This window comes from Pieris brassicae, chromosome 13 (genome assembly GCF_905147105.1).
Source record: "Pieris brassicae chromosome 13, ilPieBrab1.1, whole genome shotgun sequence".
Lineage (NCBI taxonomy): Eukaryota > Metazoa > Arthropoda > Insecta > Lepidoptera > Pieridae > Pieris > Pieris brassicae.
Window position 1 is genome coordinate 5,067,394 of NC_059677.1, and position 21,052 is coordinate 5,088,445.

The 21,052-nt window shown below is 34.7% G+C and overlaps 2 protein-coding genes across 2 annotated transcripts; one reads left to right on the forward strand and one right to left on the reverse strand.

The window, feature by feature from the left end:
* Nucleotides 1–354: 354 nt before the first annotated feature.
* LOC123717829 (nicastrin) lies at nucleotides 355–15,297 on the reverse strand. Its single transcript, XM_045674054.1, has 15 exons — nucleotides 15,058–15,297; nucleotides 14,829–14,930; nucleotides 14,011–14,206; nucleotides 13,167–13,364; nucleotides 11,003–11,104; nucleotides 10,297–10,387; nucleotides 8,745–8,814; nucleotides 7,439–7,543; nucleotides 6,170–6,399; nucleotides 4,747–4,993; nucleotides 3,782–3,936; nucleotides 2,826–3,053; nucleotides 2,383–2,485; nucleotides 1,726–1,936; nucleotides 355–494 (listed from the first exon to the last, which is right to left on the reverse strand). The coding sequence occupies exons 1-15, from the start codon at nucleotides 15,104–15,106 to the stop codon at nucleotides 470–472; spliced, it is 2,112 nt and encodes a 703-aa protein (XP_045530010.1). The 5' UTR covers nucleotides 15,107–15,297; the 3' UTR covers nucleotides 355–469.
* Nucleotides 15,298–16,000: 703 nt separating this feature from the next.
* LOC123717828 lies at nucleotides 16,001–20,829 on the forward strand. Its single transcript, XM_045674053.1, has 7 exons — nucleotides 16,001–16,178; nucleotides 16,616–16,831; nucleotides 17,919–18,050; nucleotides 18,300–18,434; nucleotides 18,787–18,907; nucleotides 19,053–19,168; nucleotides 19,610–20,829. Exons 1-7 carry the CDS (start codon nucleotides 16,155–16,157, stop codon nucleotides 20,351–20,353), a joined length of 1,488 nt encoding a protein of 495 aa, XP_045530009.1. The 5' UTR covers nucleotides 16,001–16,154; the 3' UTR covers nucleotides 20,354–20,829.
* Nucleotides 20,830–21,052: the final 223 nt, after the last annotated feature.

Consider the following 21,052-nt stretch of genomic DNA (forward strand, 5'->3'; position numbering starts at 1 on the left):
CCCTTAGGTACCGTAACGTTTCACAAGACCCAACATCCCCCACCTCCCTAATCAGTTACGTAAATGACCCTGATATCGACGACAGATACAGCTGTTCCTTTTTGTTTTTATAGGGGCAAACGACCTTGCCAGAGAGTTCGCGAGTGATTTGCCGGCCTTTTGAAAAATGGTACTCCCTTTTCTTGAAGGACTCTAAATCGAATTGGTTCGTAAATACATCTGTGGGCAGCTGGTTTCACATAGTGGTGGTGCGCGGAAAAAACTGCTTATAAGCTCAGTTGTGGAACGCTCGGTTCACAAAACAAATCACGAAATAAATCTAAGGATAGTTGTAAAGCCTAAACAATAAACAAGTTTGTTGTAAATAATTTAATGTTCATAAATGTCAGAGATCATTATTACTGTAGTTGAATCAATTTGATCTGATAAATTTTGGACTAAGGAATGTAATTTTAACTATAAACAACTTCTAACAGTTCACCGTCCTTAGTATTCTGTAACAAAAAAAAATTAATAATAAAAAATGGTGCAAATATTAGCATCGTTGCCGAGAGACAGACACATAAATTCATAAGATTGTACGTGAGAGAAAAAGGGATAGGATTATACAGGTTGTCCCAAAAATCAACGTCAAGGAAATCGGGTGATAATTACCGGAAAATCATTTTTTGAGACAATCCTTTTATCATCGCATAGTACAATTTGAAACATAGTCGAAAATTTGTAATAACACCACAGGAAACGGAAATTACTACAAAAAATGTGTGCGTGTACGAAGAAGTGAAACTTCTTTATGACCTTTTTTTTTTTGAAAAAATGATCTACTATATGCAACTTTACAGAAATTGGTTAAATAAAGTTAAATGAGATAAAGTTTAACAAAAGGCTTTTATTATCATAGACATGAATACAAATAATACAATTATTTCATTTTACCTTATCACTACTAAGATTATTACAGAATTTCATTACTTGTAATAGATTTACTGCTATCATTGTTATCGTTATTATATACTTTTGTTATGAATGTCATTAAATCTCTTCGAATCAACCGTGGTACAAGAAAAAGATGGCATGTAACGGAAAAATGTGACGCTATTTTTTTTCCAAAACCGATAAAGAAGTTTCACTTCAAAAAAAGGTGGCAAAGAATTTTTTTATTAATTTTCTGGAGTCAACCAGTATATATGCTCTATCACTCGATTTCAGTTGGACCTTTGAAACTAATTGTAAATTTTGATCACTTAAAAGTATTTCAAAACTTAATAAAATATTTTCGCTAAATTGGCGAGGGGGCCGATGGCTGGCCATGCGTGATACTCGTGAACGGCTACTTGTGGTGAGTGGTCGTACTTGAATTCGTGTAAACGGTGATGTTAGTTGTTTCGACTATGTATTTGCGTGTTGTTCCCACGAGAATGTAAGTGCGTGCTCCTATTTCACCATGCCTCCTGCTGACGTCATGTGGAACATGGTGTTATGGTTGGAGCTTACAAACGTTGTGTAATAGAAAAAAGAACTTTGCGATTAACAAGAGTTGCGGAGAGTTTATTGCCAGTTCTTCTCTTCCGTTCTACGGCCTTGATTTGAGAACTGTCAGTAAATGTAAAATTAGAAGCATTTAATATGTATTTTTTTTGACGTTCATAAGTGTACATTGTGTTACCTATATGAATAAATTATTTTTGACTTTGACAAGACATTTGTGTGACATAAAGTACTTACGGATTAGGTGCATCTAACGATGTGGCGAAAATGACAGCCGAATTAACGGAAAGCCAATATGTGATGAATGCGGCGATAATCGTGGCCAATGCGCCAGTTACGCCCGCAAGTTTGGCACCACTCCCACCAGCCGTGACAAACACGCGCGCCCACATTGTTTGCCAGACTGATTCCGTCCACGTCGAGAACTCGTTAGAGGTAAAATCATAATCTGGAAGAGTAGTTTATAGAAAAAAACAATAGCGCTACAACCTTTTTTTAGGTCTGGGCCTCAGATTTCTGTATCTGTTTCATGATCGTTTGTGAATTGAATCGGCAAGTTGGTGATCAGCCTTCTGTGCCTGACACACACCGTCGACTTTTTGGGTCTAAGGCAAACCAGTTTCCTCACGATGTTTTCCTTCACCGTTCGAGCTAATGTTATGTGCACATAGAAAGAAAATCCATAGCTGCAGACAGGTATCGAATCTACGACCTCAGGGATGAGTCGCACGCTGAAGCCACTACTGCGCTTTTAACCATAGACTTACAAATAAATTATGATTGAACTGATAAAACCTAAGATCGTGACGTGAAGTCATCTGCAGCAGTACTTTTCAGGGTATGATATTATCATGTAAGTACCAGCAAAAGCATTCAACAGTTTTTTTACATTACCTGATTTAATAAATGCAGGGCTGACAGCTTGACTGAAGTTCATCGTAGTCTGAACGCAAACACCAGTATTGTTCCAACCCCTTAAGTAATAATATGAGAAACCCTGAAAGATCATTCATTATTTATTTATTTATTTACACCTCGTTCTACAAAAAAATACATATAAAAACAGGTTACATCCAACAGCCAACGTCTTATTGCTAACAGGCGATTTGTTCCAGGCAGCCCTAATTTGGAACAAAAATGAAGACACATCTACAGAAGGTAAAGCACAGGTGCATAAATAATAAAAAGAAACTCAAAATAACATATAGTACCTATAAGTAAAATAAAGAAAAATCTAAAATAAATAATGTATGTTTATAATACAAAAAGGTTAACTGAGACAATAAAAGTTTTGTAAATAGCAAAAAAAAATTTTTTTTTTGAAATATCCAACTTACAGGTTCACTCAGCTCATCGCACACAGTCTTATTACTGCCCAAATGCACTCCAGTCAGTAGCGCCAGTAAATGTCCCGCGTATACGGCCGGCGTATTCGCCCACGTGGCCACGCCCACGTACAAAGAGGCGGGGCGATCTGCCGTATTGTGATCTGCGCTCATAAAATCCGCTGCACGAAGCAACCGGCAAGACGGGGTTTTCAAAAAGCATTGTAACATTTCATCTACCTGAAATTACGGTACGGTATAAATATAGGCCGGCAACGCACTAACGAGCCCTCAATGCTGGTTATAACACTTAACACCAGTCACCAGAGCTTGATCTCTGGCGTTGCGTAGTGAATGTCTCACTGCATCTTCTACCGCATTTACCATGGAGTGTTCAGAGGAGTTTCATCATCAGACGTCGAGGCAGAATATCCGTATAACCTGGACGTCTTTTAAGGCAGTTTTTCCCACACACCACCACTATGTGGAACCAGCTGTTCACTGAAGTATTTCCGAACCATTTCGACTTGGGGTTTTTTTTTATGAAATAGGGGGCAAACGGGCAGGAGGCTCACCTGATGTTAAGTGATACCGCCGCCCATGGACACTCTCAATGCCAGAGAGCTCGCGAGTGCGTTGCCGGCCTTTTAAGAATTTGTACGCTCTTTTCTTGAAGGACCCTAAGTCGAATTGGTTCGGAAATACTTCAAGGTTCCTCAAGTAATGAGCCAACCAGTTCTTAAAATGCCTTCTGGCAATGTGACGGTCCATGGGCTACCGCCCATGATTAGTGATACCTCACTTAACATCAGGTGAGCCTATATTAAAAAAAACACATCATTTATCAATCTAATAGGCACCTGATCAGCCATCTCCACAGCACTGGTGGGCGGCAAAAACTCATGAGCAGATACGGAAATCTGAGGCCCAGACCTAAAAATGTTGTAGCGCCACTTGTTTATTCTTACCATATGAGCTGACGTATCGACGACACCCACAAACGGTATCCCCGTGACTCTCTTATAAAGGGTCTGCGCGAGCGCATTCGCAACACGCGATATTTTTACTTGCGGCTCCTTGTCTGTCATATTGCCTTTGGACAATAGATCCGATGTTGGTATAACTAAAAAAATATTGTATATGTAAAAATATTCTCAAAATCCTTCTCTATTGCAATGCACAGCTTTTTACTCATACTATAATGTGGTGTGTCCAAATATGGGTGTCTTTACACAGGTTTTTGAAACATTGGATTTTTCAACACCCTGTATACTCCCATAATAATTATGTGTCTTATAAAAATTAATATTGATAGTCTATGGAGTTTGAACACGAGATCTTATTGTAAACTTATTAAAACAATTTTTTATATTAAAAGTCCCTTAAAACAACGTCCAGGCCGAAATCTGGTGATAAGGCAGGTAGTCGTTAACGCCAGAAAAAAATGGTTACCTGTAAAGTCAGTTTACGAACGACAGTTTAATCTGACATCATAACCTAAAATATCTTATGAATAAAATTGAATCATTTTTATTAATATATATATTTTGTATGGATACAAAGGAGTGAATCCTCGGACGCATATGCTAATCGTGTGGAAGAGAGATAGATGCGGCGTAAGCGTACAATGAGCGTAACGGGACAATAAGCGTAACGGGACACTGAGTCATGCTTTTACGTGCGTGCAGCCGACGTTTATCGATTTAGACACACGTCAAAGAATATGGTACAAATCGTGCAAATTTTGAAGCATCCTGCCCGTTTGTTTTAGTGATTCTATTATAATTTTTTTAACACGTAAAAATTAATTTCTATTTCAGTGGTAACAATTTGCGAAAATATAGGTCAATATAATAACTTTCTGGGGTTCACCACTGCCTTATCACCAGACTTCGACTTGGTGTTTATCTGACACCCTGTGATAATAACTCACATTCTCCATTAGTCCCAACAGTTAGATTATGGTAAACGTAATCTATGGTATCAGACATATCCAGCGCAGATTCATAATACATATTCGCGAATGTTTCTCTATGGTCCACCAACAACAGTTCTGGCATGTCTGTGACATTCAAGATCCTTTTAAACGAATGCAGCGACGATGGTGGTAAATTGCTTGTCAAAATTGGGGAAACTGTCAGATTGCCAGTTTGTGTCATGTCATTTAAGAATTCGATTATCTGAAATTTAGATTAATTGGTATTTATTTAATAAATTTAATTTCTTTTAGTATATTTATTTCGTAATCCCGCAGCTAACAAAAACAATTATACTAAAAATATATGTACACAAAAAGGTTCCAACGAAAGGAATACATCAATAAAAGTTATTCAAAATAAATTTTTTATTTTACATAATAGGCAATAGGGGGTCGCCCAAAAAGGGCAGTCATCGCAGCCCATAGACACCAGTTTTTTGTGGGTGCGTTGCCGGCCTTTGAGGGAGGAGTACACTAGAATTTTGAAGAGTTGGAGGACGTATCTCTCAGGGAAGACCACACCGGGTATCGATTCCACAGTTCGCTGGTTTCCAAAAGAAAATTCGGCTGTGTTGTGTGACGATGTGTACTTGACGTTGTGCTCATGATGCAGGCTAATTAGCGCTATGGATTCTTAATACTTTAAGCATATTCCGCGGTTGCTTAAACAAGTCAAGGCCTAAAGGCCGAGTTCTATATTTTAGGTTGAGTAGAGTAAGATTGACACGTGACAATTTGCCGGCCAATGGCGTTTATTAATTTAAAAAAAACATTATAATGTCGAACCTCACCTCTACATATAATAAAGGAAAAGATCGTAATGGTGGCAGCAGACCCGGAAAACAGCCACTGTTATATCTTGACTTACAGTTTCATATGGTTTTGAAGTGAAACTTTAGGCGCATGAGGTTAATTTTTTTACGGATGAAACGCAACAATAATAATATTAGCGTCACGAAGATGTGCAGCGTTTTTGTCGAAGATAAGGGAGAGAGCGATTGAGACCGATTGAGAGAGAGTGAGAAAGGGCGAACGTAGCATGAAGCAAATAGCCATGGAGCGAGAGTAGGGAGCAAGACAGTGAGAAAGACTGAAAGAGAGAGTAAGGGAGATGAAGAAAAGATACACGCTATTGGTTGATGTATTCGTTTAGTAGTTACATATTAGAGCTTTAGATGGCAATTCTAAATATTATCATTAGCACATATATAGTGTGAATATAGATATACAAACAAACGGAGCGATCACATTCTGGTGCATGATCATCTTTTGGGGCTTTTACCTTAGTAATAATTAATTTACAAACAAGTTTCACTTCTAACATGTACACATCTCCTATGGACATTTGACAATTGACAGCATTCATGTTGACACATACCTCTTGCGCAAGCATATTTCCAGTGAAGGCATACAAGGGCCACGTCACATTATCCTTGAATAAATCCAGGGATCCACCCAACTGTCCTATCTCAACGTGCAGCTTAATGTCAGAGAGGGACAGAGGATTGACTGGGGGCCATGATCCCCTGCTTATGTCGTATGCGACCCGTTGAGAGCCGATGTAGTCAAAAGATTCCCCATTAAATAATGTCCACAGAATATTGTTAGCTAAAATAAGAACAGATTATATATATTTAAAAAAAAAACAATTAATTTTCGTGTCCATTTTCATTGCCACCAAAACAATCGACTCTGGATAATTGTAAAGTTAAGGGACTAAAGATAACTTTCAAATTGCTAAAAGTTCAAAATGACAAAGGTTTAAATGAGTTACTCGTGTAAATAAGAGGGATTCATAATCAATTATTATGTATTAAGAATTAAATACAGTTAACGAATTATTATTTCAGAAAGGCGGTAATCTTTTGGATTGACTGCATGTCAATAAAAAAAAAAACAATTGTTTTGTTTTATCGAGTTTTATTTCAAGGGACGGGAAAATGTATTTAAAATATTGCGTCTCAAGTCGATTGTATACCAAAGCTTAGCGTCTCAATCCTTTTTAATATCAATATTCATAAACAAAAAAAATAATTAATGTAATAGGAGGCAAATGGACAGGAGGCTCGCCTGATATTAAGTGCTACCGACCCCCTGGACATTGCCAGAAGGCTCGCAAATGCCGGCCTTTCAAAAATTAGAATGCTCATACTAATAACGGCTCTTTTAATTCATACCACTATATCAAAAGTTCTGTTAGACAAATATCGTCTAACTGTTTGCAACGTTACAAATTGGTCTTCCAGAGACTAGACTATAATGCCATAAATCTTCACGCCTTTTCCCCGAAGGTAACCCAGAGACCACAGATCACCACTTACTTCCACTTTCATGACATCGTTCTGATACTTTTGACCGGTCACAAGTACCACGTGAACAAATTTTATTTTCTCCTCTCAAACATCTCATATTAATTTTTTTAAGATTTATACACATGTGAAAATGACTCGAGAACTTAATAAGGAAGAACTTCTTTACAATCGAGTAGCCCACAATATAGCTCACAACTCCCTCGGGAGTCTTTGTATTGAATAAATCCCCTCGGGAGTTGGTTAGTTTGGCTTGTATATCCTATATAATACTTCTAATTCCATTTCTCCATTACCAGAAGCATCTTCGTCATCCTATTCTTTATATATTTACTCACCATATAATTTTTCATCTGCAACTGGTATCATTTTTGACAGTGTTGCCGCTGTCGATATTAAAGTTACCATTCCTACAACGGAACTGGCCGTACCCGGTGCTACACCTAACAAAAAAGTTAACGAATAAAAAAATAATATTTTTGACATGTGGTTGGCTGAAAAGTTTGTAGGCTGATAGATAGATTAGTATGAAATTAATATGATTTTATTTATTTATAAAAGCTTGCCAAAGCTCGGCACACTGACACAACAAAAATTAAATACAATATTTTATGTGACAAGCACTTATAGGCAAACGACAAAGACAAAAAAACATCCATTCATAAAAAAAACTGTGAGGAACGCTGTGGATAGCGAGACCTAGCTCGTTTATCAGAATGCTCTGGATATAGGTGATTATTGGCCAAAACGCGTTCTTCTGAAAGAGACAAACTATATATATATATATATATATATATATATATATATATATATATATATATATATATATATATATATATATATATATAGTTTACGAGAAGAAGGAACTTTTTTTTAATGGATCAAAAGGAATTTCGTGTGTTAAAGCATTGCTTTTTGGCGAAGAATAAACTTGAAGCCAAAGCTCGACTTGATTAACATTATTCAGACTCTGAACCAGGAAAATCAACCGACGAGAATGATATCAAACTTACAAACACTACAAAATAAATTAATAAAATCACTATTTAGATACAAACACGAATACAGGGTGTTCAACTATTTAATTAATTACCATCCAAAATACGCAATATTAGCGCGTTTATTAAATTCAAAAGGGCATTAAAAATACATATCAGAGTATCATTAAACATTTGAGAAGTGGTATGCTAAGTTCAAAAGAGGCGAAATAAGCACCAAGATCCCCGCAGTGGACGACCAAAGAGGCTGTTCCAACGAAAACATCAGAAGTCTCAGTTAGGGCTAAGTCCTGATTTATCTTTTTGTATATGCTGACTCTACACACAAAAAACACATCTATATATAGCCATGTTAGGGTTTCTGATGGTATAAAAAATATCGATTCAGTATCTTAAACTGCTGTTAAGTAGCCATAATTGTCTGGCACACGGCGATTTCATCCAAGTATGACCGCAAGATGACTGAGATTTTGGAATTTTAGAACTATAACCTCGACCTTTGGACTAGGAAAAGCCTTCCCTACACAGGATTTAACACTTAAATCTAATGGAGAAAAGTGACAAGTCCAGGGTAGATTTGAAAAAAGAAGTTCAAGCCTGAACGGTGGCATTTGGGGAACTGATGGGGTTTCTAAACACAACTTACCATCAAATAATGAAGCCGAATCAATCCTGGCTGTTACGAACGTAACTGGTTTTCTATCAGTCTCATTCTCCTGTAAAACATTCCAATATATATATTCTATAATTCAATGTTAATAAATTTAAAAAAAAAAACATTTCCAAGTATCAGCCGTGATCTCCAGGAGACTATAACATTAGTATGTGTAGACACACTGGTGATGCCAAGACGAATAAAGTATAAATAGTCTAGTATAATGTATATAAATCTCCTGTCACGATGTTTGTCCGCGATGGACTCCTTAACTACTTAACCGATTTGAAATTAAATTGGCACACCGTGTGCAGTCTGGTCAAACTTAAGAGATAGGATAGCTTAGATCTTTAATTATAGTCGCAATTTTATTTTAATGCAAATTATTTGTCTATAATTAATTGACAGTCACAATTATCTGTTAATTCCAAAAGATTCTAACAGATGTCGATACTTTTCGACTGGATTGAATAAGTAATCAATAGATAGCACTGCTATCGTAAACCGACAAACGTGTCACATAAGCTACAATTCAATATCATGATTACCACGTGTTATTGAGGCTAAAGTATAAATATTTATTTTGTAGTAAACGAAATGCCCTGAAATTAAATTTAAATTCAAAATAATATAAAATAGTCAAGGAACTTGATCGGCCAGGCATAAAACACATCTACGATATATACTACAATAACACGTATGCTATTACTTTGAAAAATTCTAAAGTCGTAAGGTTATGAACCGGCCCGAAGGACCAAAAATTCAATTGAGTCAAGAGCTTGCTCGATACTATAGACTTACGTATCTATCTATGAACAACTTAAGCACATCAAACCGTGACTATATATCTTACATGTAATAGTTATTACACTTATATGTTATGTTATAACTTCTGTACGACCTGAGGTTTTTTGGTAAATTCTCCGGAATCGCTCCTATACCTATGTGTGATCTTACCCCACTATATGAGCTAGTCTAACTAAAGTACTCCCGTCTCTTTCTGGTAAATAACGTTAACGCTGTGATGAAAAGGGAACTATACTTTAAAAGTATTAACTCGAAATTCAATTTTAACCTAGATGTAGTTTATTAGGTGGGCTGAAAGTTCCTAGGCACATAGATAGCGCCACCAGTATTAAGCCAATCCCTTTAGTTAGCCCTAACCTTCGTAAGACCCGTGTGTCATTTGACAACTGTCATACTATTAGTTTGTGTGAAGTATTTTGAGTGAAGGTACGTTTGTTAAATGGATAAAAAGGAATTTCTTCGAAGAAAAATACAATTGAAGCTAAGACTCGACTTGATAATCATTATTAGGACTCTGCACCAGGAAAATCTACCGTTGAGACGTGGTTTGTGTGGACCAAAGAGGCCTATCAAATCAAATTCTATAAAAAAAAGATTTCTTCTATGTTAGCCAACGAAATTTTCAGCCCACCCGTTATTTTATTCATTACCATTTAAGCGCTACACATAATTGTATGTATTTTAGTTGTTTTACACAATTGTGAGAAAATTTTCAGAGATTTATATCAATACATACCTGTGCCCTTGGGAACAACGAATAATAAACATTATAATCGCCGAGTGGGTCACAAACTTTTGTTGGAGTCAAAAACGCTGATGAAGCGGACCTGTAATACAATACAATTGAGATTATATACAGATGATGCACGCACGACAATACCTGACCCATTGTCACGTTCCGCCTGAGCCGAGCGAGAGCGCGGAACAAGAGATAGAGAGAGACACGATAGTCCTAAGCGTTTGGCTTCTCTAAATATCTGAATTATTGAGTGCAACTTTATTTCAATTTATCAAAAAATTGTAAAATTCAATTAATTTGTATTTATAATAATTTAGTGATCTCAATTTAATTCATTAAAATATGCAATTTCTCATCAATGTTTTCTTGACGTTATCACGTAAAATTATTGCCGTAAATTGACTTTACAGACTACGAAATTTTTTTACATAAGTAATAAACCAGAGACTAAAAAGGACCAAGCTTTGAGCTAGTGTATTTTATATTTATTAAAGCAATTTATGCAGCAAACAATATACTTGCGTACTTTTGTTGAAGAAAAGCTTTATTTTTAATTAAATAATTTATATTTTATGATTATATATATATATATATAAATATGCTTACGTCTGGCTATTCTCTCGGGGAGTAACTTCCATGTCTAAGAGATTACCTACGTCTCTTTCAAACGTAAAAAAATGTTTTGTTCACTTAAAATACTTACCGTCGTAAACACACAGCTGAATTCACCGCGGCATACATGAACGAATGCAACTGTACAGAGCATAGCGGTACACCAACTTGATTGTTCTTATCTAAATTATATCTGAAATTAACAAAAAACACATATAAATTAAGAAAAACACATCACATCGGTCATCGTGACCATGCACGCTGTGAAGCACGCGAAACGTCGGAAAAGTAAAAAGTTAAGAAAGGAAAAGTTAAAATAAGGAACTATGTAAATAATTATAAGTTTTTAATAATAATACATAGCTTTAATCCGTTCTAAAAGTGCTTGTCTTAATTTGTAAAAGCTATTTTAACAAAAGACAATACTTTACATATTGTTACGAAGACGGGTCGACTGCCATGTTTCTAGATTTTTCCACTAGTTAGAGAACTTTTCAGCAGGCTGTAATATGATTTCTGACCGTTTCAGGAGAGGGTCAATCACATATTAGAAAATTGTAATTTCCATAATGTTACCCTAGTTTTCAGGAAGCTGAAACCTTTTTTCAGTCAGTTTTAGAACATGTGTAGTCGATTGGTGCAGTTTTCAGGAGACCCGTTTTCAGGCGTTTTTAGGCCTAGGTATACCCCTTTGATGAAGGAATATTCTAAACCGAACTTTCTAGGTGTGAGACAAGGACGAAATGATACGATATATAGAGAAGATCAGAACTTTCTCGAAACTAGACTGAGCACTCTAGAACGCCGTACGACAAGGACGGAGCAACGTGCGAAAGAGACAAAGAGTGCGGACGTTCTAGAATTGTGCAATGGCTACTCAGTAGCAAGCCCGCCTAGAAAGTTCTCGAATATTGTTTAGAATTATTCCCAGGGATATATAAGCGAGCCGAAACGCGACTAATCGCCTTTAGTTTTGAATGCGATTACACGAGAGGAACACCGAAGCGATAAAGTGCGAATAAAGTGAATACAAGTGATAAAGTACAGTGTGAAGTGTGCATAAGTTAAGTAATTAGTGACTGTGTTTTTGCGTGCAATTAGTGCATCTCTGCAATTAATTTGTGCCCATAAATTCCTCATTGATTTATCAAGAAATAAACCTTTGAAGAAATCTACGGCATTTTCTATCCGATCCCCTAGCTCGTAACAATATAAATTAGTCTTATTGGGATGCCCAAGGACAGTCATCCATGGACACCGAGAAGTCCAGAAGTTCTAAATAAGTCATATTTTTATAGGAAGACGAGCGAGCATACGGGACGCCCATAAAGGTCAATTATCGACCATGGACACGCATATTAATGGGTGAGTGGGTGGTGCCATTGAGAGAAATTTTACATATCAGTAAATAAGTCATATTTTTTTTAATAGGGGGACAAAGGAGCCTAGGGAACGCCTATAAAGGACAGTCACCAATGGAAACCCTATTAATAGGTATTGCCGGCCTTTGAGAGAGGAGTACATACTCATTGTAAACAATAAGGTCGGCGTAGGGAATTAAATTCCACAGATCATAGTGAAAAATTCATAGTATTAATATGTAATAGTATTTAATATCGAGACTTAACTAAATTACTGACTGACTGAACTGACCTAAACTGACTTAGCTAAATGACGTATGTCAAAATCACAACTGACAATACTAATATATTGGTATTGCCAGTTTATAAAAATTAACCATTATAAGGGGAATAATTTGAAGTCTTAGCCTGCATGGCTAACTAAATATGTTGAAATGTCTTTATAAAATAATGTACACGTAGTACGTACCTATAAAATTGTCCTAGGCTAAAATAAATGTGACACAAACTTAGGAACATGTGATATGACAGGTTTTATTACCTGTATCATTAATATAATATCTTTAAAGATAGGGACCTAGTAATCGGAACCGTTTGATAATTAAAACTTTGCCATTGCAGTTGGAATAAAAATAAATACATTAAGATTATCATTTTTATATGATGTTGGTAGATAGTGGTATTCAAAGGCTAACTGACAATGTCAGCCTGACATTTCAAAATGGCGACGGTAGTACCAATTCCAGCCGCCAGCCAAGAAAACTATGTGGCACTGTAACTACCAGATCAGTACTTATCTGTACCACAGTTTATACAACAGAATAAATCAAATAAATATACAATAAACAATAGCACAAGGGATAAATATTGCTTATTTTTCTACATAAAACATACCTATTATAACATTTCTCAATTTTATCAATCTCATCTGCCTTGGAGTCTGGCACAAAAAATATCGGGAATGGTATATCTTTTCTTAATAAACCCGTGCCTTTTGTGTTCCAAACAGTGTCGCCTGATGATGAGCAGGTACTGCCTGGAGCAGCTGAATATTCGTTCGGACATTTCGATTCTTGACTAAATGAACTTGGCCTGAAAGTAATAATACAATTTCATAAGTGTAAGTAATTGACCTATATTACTCAGGTCCAGTTCATACAGGAATAAACCCATATCTCAAAAGTTGATGTTGCAGTTTCATTGCAAAAAATACTGATGGAGCATTTCACAATAATAATTAGTTGACATTTGGACAGATGTAAGTCACACAAAGTAGTTCGAATTAAAGATAATATAACAACTTGCTAATCGTGACACTATGGAATTAATATTTAGCGCTACATCTCAACTGTGCAAGCCCCATTGTACTTCATGCATCAATTTCTTACATATCATGAAGTTTACAACACAATATTTTTTATAGAACCCCAAGTTTAAGTATACATTTCATTGTATGGCACAGTTAATACATAATAATGGGAATATACTTTATTTTTCTCATTAAGTGACAGTTAAATGACAGACTCACAAGGACTGATCACCAGTATTTAGAAAATTGACTCACAAAACATGCATAAAGATTGTTGGGAGGGACAGCAAAAGTCCACCTGATGATGTTCATTGTTCCACAACCATGTCCTCCAGGACAACACCCATTAAAATTGGTAGAATGGGTAGGTATATAGGTAGTATCACTTCAACATCCGGAGTTTAGAAGTAGAAAAGAACACACAATTACCTCATAGTAGCATTATCATACAGCAATACACCTGCTACATTACTAGGATCATCAATCAACATATTAATAACACTTTGAAATAGAGATGTGCTGACCACGGCAATATAAGGACCGGAAGTTGAGTTTTTAATTATCCATTGTGCATCTTCAACATCTTTTATCATCTGCACTATACCCACAGCACCACCATCTGAGGCTGAAATATAAAATCATTCAGTTAGTAGGGGATTTTATGTCAATAATTAAATTTAGGACATAAATTAATTGATATACATTATATTAAAATACAATTTTATAATTATAATACACACAAGTCAACATCAAAAACTAATTTAAAAGGTTTTACTACAATATATATACAGTAAAAATGTTATAACATAACAAAATAAAAAACTGGTTGGTTGTAAAAACCGATAGTCATAACAGCCGATGATGTTGTGAGTAAGTACCTAATACATAGAATTCAGCCGGGAGCTTGACTTTGGTCTATATAACCAGTATCTTTTTCTAAATGATGTCACTGTATATTAAAAGCAACTTTAATAAACTAGATTAATAACATAATCTCAAATAAAAGCTCAGATCAAGTAGGTACTAAATTATTTGTGACTTAAAAGTTTCAATATGCATTACAAATTATAATATTGGTATCTAAGTAAAACTCCAGGGTCCGTAAATAAATATTAACAACTGACTACAAGAACATTGTTACAGTTTGTACAAAATTCAAGCTTATTATTAGAGATTGTGAAATAGCTACAAAATGTTTTCACTTCTCGGACTATTTTAAAATCATGTTAATTTTTTATGAAACTTACATGAACATCCCATTTGATGCGTGCCATTTAGTCTTCTAAAACAAGCAGCACTTCCCTCAATCGATGAATAGATCTGTCCATGTAATCTCTCACATTGTGAAACTATAATAAAAATAACATATAATTTATATAATATGTAAATACCTATCATATTAATGAACTGCAATTTTAATGAAAAATGGAACGATGCAAGAAAGTACGGTTTGATAATAAAGATTGAATAAAATACCTTGGGTAAGGTAAGTGACGCATACTATAAAAGCATAATAGAAGTTCATTTTGCTGTATAATCAGAGAATATTATAGTTCTTCAAATAAGTTAGTTACACTTCTGATGAGTTCATAGTTCAATAGGCATCTATTTTAAAATTATGTTTGGTTGTTTAAGTGAATTTAATAAAAATAATAAAATCAACTTTACAACACAAAACATTGAATATTTCTCGCAGGTATTGTCATTTCACAATTAACAATTTTTGTCTGTCATATTACTTCAAACCGCCAATTGAGAGGTGTCAAAATAAATTTTAGATAAATGTCAATTTTAAGAAATATGCGTTTAAAAATAAATAATTGTTGTTAATTTAGATAATGCTGAATTATGAAATTGATAACAAAAAATGAATTGGAAAACATATAAAACTGTGGATGTCAAGAATTAGTGACAATACGATTGTGTACATAATATATTGATTGATGCAATTTCCACATCGGAGCGAATCCTTATAACTCAAACTGTTGATCAATAATTCATCTTATTACAAAGGGTTGAGGTTGAGCAATTATTGAGAAATTGAGGTTGAGCAACGTGAGTTTCAGGAAAATAGGTTGGAAATATTTCATATTTTCCTTTATTATATGGTAATTTGATTCAACAAAATGGCGATATTTTAATCTTAATTATAATACTTACAAATTGTATTACTATTTTACATCAAAAGCCTAAACATTTTGAAATACTTCATTTTTTAAAGCTTTAATGGTTCATAGAATTATTAAGATTTCATACGAAGATTATTTTAAGTTCATTTTATTGTAAAAAAGTGCCAATGTAATCTTCATGTAATTTTTGTTAAAAAATCCTATCCCGAAACAATCATAATTTTCACTTTATCAGTTATTCGAGAAATGGTGTTCATCGTGTATAAAACGGTCACACTGACTATTTGGTATTTTCTTGAAGTCAAGTTTCAGCTTACAAGTCCGCCATTTGCAAAAAGATACAGCTGTGTTTTAAATTTAAAAGACCATATTAATATATGCATTACTGCATTTTATTTATAAGCTAAGCTTTTAGTACAATTATTTAAGCTCAACAATTAGAGAATGGCTGAAACAGTAGAGGAAAAGGTAAGAAACTATTAAAATAACGATTGCCAAATCCACAGTATTTTTTAACAAAGTTAAGTTCCATTGTTTCAAAATCGTTCGTTACTTCATAAAAACAATAATTTTCTTTATAAATAATACGATGTAGTACATTTTAATAATCAATATCTGAACATGTGGCAAAATTTTAGGCTTCGTAATAGTCATGCTTCTCTTTTGTCTCCTACCTACTTAGTTTTACGAAGGTCCCATTTTTATCAAACTAAAATGTTATTCGTCACAGTTTCTGATAACTATTAAATAGAAAATTGTAAATCGAATTTTTATATCATGTTTTAATTTAACAGAAAAATATAACATATCTACATATTTTTTTTACACAATATTCATTCAACGTTAATTTTTTAACACTGTCCATTTTAGGATAATTTTATCTATTGAAAATTTATGTGTTACAGCCCGAGTCAGTTTTAAATCTAGAAGATCTACTTCAATGCCCAGTTTGCTATGAAATACCTTCTGGTCAAATTTTCCAATGCAATGAGGGTCACCATGTGTGTGGCAGGTGTAAGATGCGTCTGGATGTTTGCCCTGTGTGCAGAGCCTTTTTTTTTGGCACACGTAACTATGCTATGGAAGAACTTATATCAAACTTCAAGAGAGTTAAAAAACTTGTAAGTAAAGTAGTGGAATATTTATATATTTTAGGTGGAGTAAGTATTATGTCCAAGCTGATAAATTGAAATTGTAATGTGCCTTACCCTTACATTTCGAAATAGAGAGTTTCCGCTTATGACTAAGTATGACTCATGTATGTCGAACATCTGAATCAAAAAGAGAATATTCAAGAGAAACATTTCTCTATTTTATGGTGTTATAGAGAGAGAGAGAAAAACATAGTGATAATCCTATATACTCGTGATACTCTTACGTTAGTCTGTTCAACAACAGTCTACATGTGCAAGCAAACAAAATTTGGAAACAAGAGAATGAATTTCTTAGGAAAATCGTTCGTTCTTATGCCGACAGTTGAGTTACGGGCTAGGATAATTAAGTGACAAAAGAGTGTACACAGCTGTGAAGTTTTTACTAATTTTAGCAACTTAAAAAAGACTTAATTACTCAATTGTTGTCATTATTGAGAGTGGATGTAATGCTATGTAGAGTGTATCATTGTATCGAAGACCAGTTAAACCAACCTAAGCCAATTGATTTCGACTCTTTTAAGGAGTTTGCCATTACATGGAGTTTACACTGTATGTAAGAAAAGTAGCCATCTAGAGGTCTTTTAAAATGTATTATTCTCTCCTTTTCATACATCATTATTACTTGCCTATTATTCCTATCCGTTAACAATTACATAAAAATTGCATGCACATTTGCTATGTTAATAGCTGCCAGAGATAGCAATGTGATAAGTATTGGGCCAAATATGTATATAATTTTAAAGTAAAGTAATAAAATTAAAGAAAGTGAAAAAGTATATATTATGTACTGTTTTAGTTGAGAAAGTTGTCAATACACCATGAATAATTCAACCATCATCATAGCTTGACTGTTGCAAACATTTGTTAATGGATAATTTAAGTTTGTGATATAATATCTAAATGTGCTTGCATTGTGTGTAAGATGATTGAGACTACAGGAGTAATGGTCTGTCATTCTGGGCCATGCCTAATTTCCCCTATGTTGTTAGAGTGTGCCCTAAGAACTGTTATGAAATTTATATTATGCTAACATCTATGCTAATTGTTTGTCTAGAAATCAAGCACAAAAACCTCCGAATCGTCACAAAGCAGTTCACCTGCTGCAGTCATTGAAACATCTGACGCAGAACTTGTAATACAAACACCAGCTTTGGAAGAGCAAGAAAATAGTGAACATTCTTCTACAGTAAGTTAATATCTTTGAAATTGAAAACAGTAATTTAGATGTGTGTAGAGGTTACCGTTGGTCCCATATTAAATAAGCAAGGGCAAGAAAATAATTAGCTGTGTTAACAATGTCTATTCAGGTGTTTTTCTGGTAAACTTAAAAAAAGTTGATAATAAACAGTTGTCCTCGTCATCTATTTGTCTACTGGCAATAAACAGTCTAAAATCTGTTTGCCTGTATTAAATTTAATTCCTATAATTTATACAGAATAGATTGGCTCCGCCTCTATCCTGTCGGGGTCGATACCGTTGTCTTTGCTGCAAGCAAGGCAGTGTGCAACGCCTGCCCCTAGCCAGACTTCTGAACCATTTGCGATACTTCCATCGTTCTGATCTCATTGAGGTATGTCGATAAGTGTCTAATATTAAGAGAATTGTCAAATAGCAGTTATTTTAATTAATTGTACATACAATAATAAAGATAAGTGTTTGAAAAAAATTTAGTCCATTTGTAGGTCAAATTTCACATTGGTTGTAAAAAAAATTCGGTGGATATATAAGTGAATAATAGCAATAACGGAAATACTAAAAACGCTTCAATAGATGGCGTTATTAAACATTCAGGCCCTAATCATAATAGCACTTAAAACATTGAGTAAAGTTAATTATCTAATAAATTCCTTTATATGGAATGAAGAGCTAGTTTATTTCAAATGAATTTATACATAGATATATAAATTTAATTATTTTTATAGGGCCGTAGTGAAAATGCAGAGTATATGCAAGCTTGGCAGTTTCCTACAACCCCAGGTAGAATAGTGACAGCCGTAAGGGTTGTGGAAATGGGAATTTTCTTCCTAGTCATTGAAGTTGTTGGTAAGTCTCATCTCATATACTTACTGTTGTGAATACCTTTGTTAATTTTCTATTTTTTTTCCAATTCCAATATAATTCACCTGCCCAGAAGTTATTTCCCACTAAAATTTTACTTTATACTTAGAATTTTTTTCTTCCTTTAAAGAAGGCCAAGTTTTGCATGCTTGGATGACAATGGCAGCCTCTGCCTGGGTCGCTCACGGCTTCAACTACTCACTTACAATCTCTGGAAATGACCGGGAAGCAATTTTCACTGATTACGTAAGTAACATTGATATTACTTAAACAAAAATTTGTTTTTAAAATTGAAATGTGCTTATTTGTCCATTTGAGTGAAATTACTTTGAGGCAATTTGAAGCAAAATTCTCTTGTCTACTATAATAAAGTTTTTGAACACTGGCTTTAAAATTAAATAAATTTAACCTTTTTGATAAAATAACCTTAATCAAGGAAACAACATTGCAAAGGGACTATTCATTACAAAAATCTAATACATCCACTGCTTTTCAACGAACATACATTTTTTTTATAATGGAATAGGGTACAATAACAGAATATAGAAGTTAGATTATATGGTGAAAGTTTTGGGGTACCAGTGCAGTACCAGAAATTAGAATATTCTAAGAAACAAAAAAAATTGTATAATGCTTAGTATATTTGTTAAAGAAATATCAAATTACATCCCAATTATTATTTCACAGGTCTGGTCAGTAAAATCTTGTGAGGGTACACTGAAAAAACAGAAACACACACTCAGTATAACTGGAGCAAATGCATCTGCAATGCTCTCATCGAGTATCATGAGTGGGAAACTATCACTCCGTCGACTGCCATTTGAAGAACTACCAAACACCACTCAGCCCCGGGGAATAATCAGGGTTGCACGTCGAGGAAACCGGACTGATTCATATAACCTTGAACCATTTCTGGAGAATCTGCAAAGTGATGTTGATTGGCTATCACAAGCCTTTGCCACTTTAAGACGTACAGCTAGTGTCTGGTCTGAAGACAGTAATGCAAACCAAGAGGAAGAAGTAGAGGTAGAAAGTGAAGAACTGGAATCAAATGAAACTCAGCCATTATCTAGAAGTGCAAGGAGGCGGATGAGGAGACGGTTAAGGGCAGCCTTGGGTACCACACATACTTCAGACGAGTATTATACAAGCAATAATAGAGAAAATGGCAGCACAGTCAGTCTATCAACTGGTCGTACAAGCCCAATCATAACAACCCGTGGTGCCAGTCCCAGTGCTAGATCAAATGCCAATGTTAATACTTCAAGTACTTCTAGGGCTGGTGTTGCCAATTCTCGCACACCAACAAGCCCCATTGTTGTGCGAACAGGTATTGCCATCGTCCAAGATGCACCAGCCTCCCAACCATCTGCATCAAACGGCCAACCTCAGGCTAATAGACAAAGAAGGAAACCGCGACACCGTAGATAAATTTGTTATAGTTGGTAACTTTGAAACTCAGTATAAATTGTTTACGGGTCTAGTACATACATTATTTTAGCTTGGTATTTTAAGTGCTTTACAGCAAGCATCTTTGTTGTCATTGTTATCATTTCCTATCTTTTCATCTCTTGCTGGGGGCTCTCAAAATCCATGCCTAACAACAAATCTCTATTTCTTACTCTGTCTTCTCCCGCTCTCTCAAAGCTCAGGGTACGGATTGGCTAATGTGAAATAAAAGTTATTAGCAAAGCGTAACCTTAGTTTTTGATGTCTCTTCAGTTTCAAAGTTATCATGAATATTAAGTTTGACAAACCTCTGGGGATTGTATATATTTTCTGACAATGCAATAGCAAAAAATGTGATATTGAGCAAACGCTTCTAGTGACCGACCCAGAGTGATCGATTATACAAATAAGTATATGTTATTAAAGAATTTAGATTAAATTCATGTGCGAATGTTGAATCAATTGACTATTATTTTTAAGTTTTAGATAGTATATGAAATCTCTTCAACATTTGAATCCTGAAATGCCCAGTGGGGCAAGCAACAATTATGGGATGTTGCTTGTTAATCTAATAAACTCATGTAATTTAGTTATAATGATGTGACAAACGCTAATTATGATAATTACAAAAAGTAAGAAAAAATGACTTTTATTATGTTCAATTGGTGCCCTTCAGTCAGC

Coding starts and splice junctions, on each gene's coding strand:
- LOC123717829 (XM_045674054.1), bottom strand. CDS start 15,106: ATGAACTTCTATTATGCTTTTATAGTATGCGTCACTTACCTTACCCAA. Junction 10,388..11,002: donor TCAGCTGTGTGTTTACGACG/GTAAGTATTTTA, acceptor ATTGTATTACAG/GTCCGCTTCATCAGCGTTTT. Junction 6,400..7,438: donor TGCAGATGAAAAATTATATG/GTGAGTAAATAT, acceptor TTCTTATTTTAG/CTAACAATATTCTGTGGACA.
- LOC123717828 (XM_045674053.1), top strand. CDS start 16,155: ATGGCTGAAACAGTAGAGGAAAAG. Junction 18,051..18,299: donor ATAGTGAACATTCTTCTACA/GTAAGTTAATAT, acceptor TAATTTATACAG/AATAGATTGGCTCCGCCTCT. Junction 19,169..19,609: donor AAGCAATTTTCACTGATTAC/GTAAGTAACATT, acceptor ATTATTTCACAG/GTCTGGTCAGTAAAATCTTG.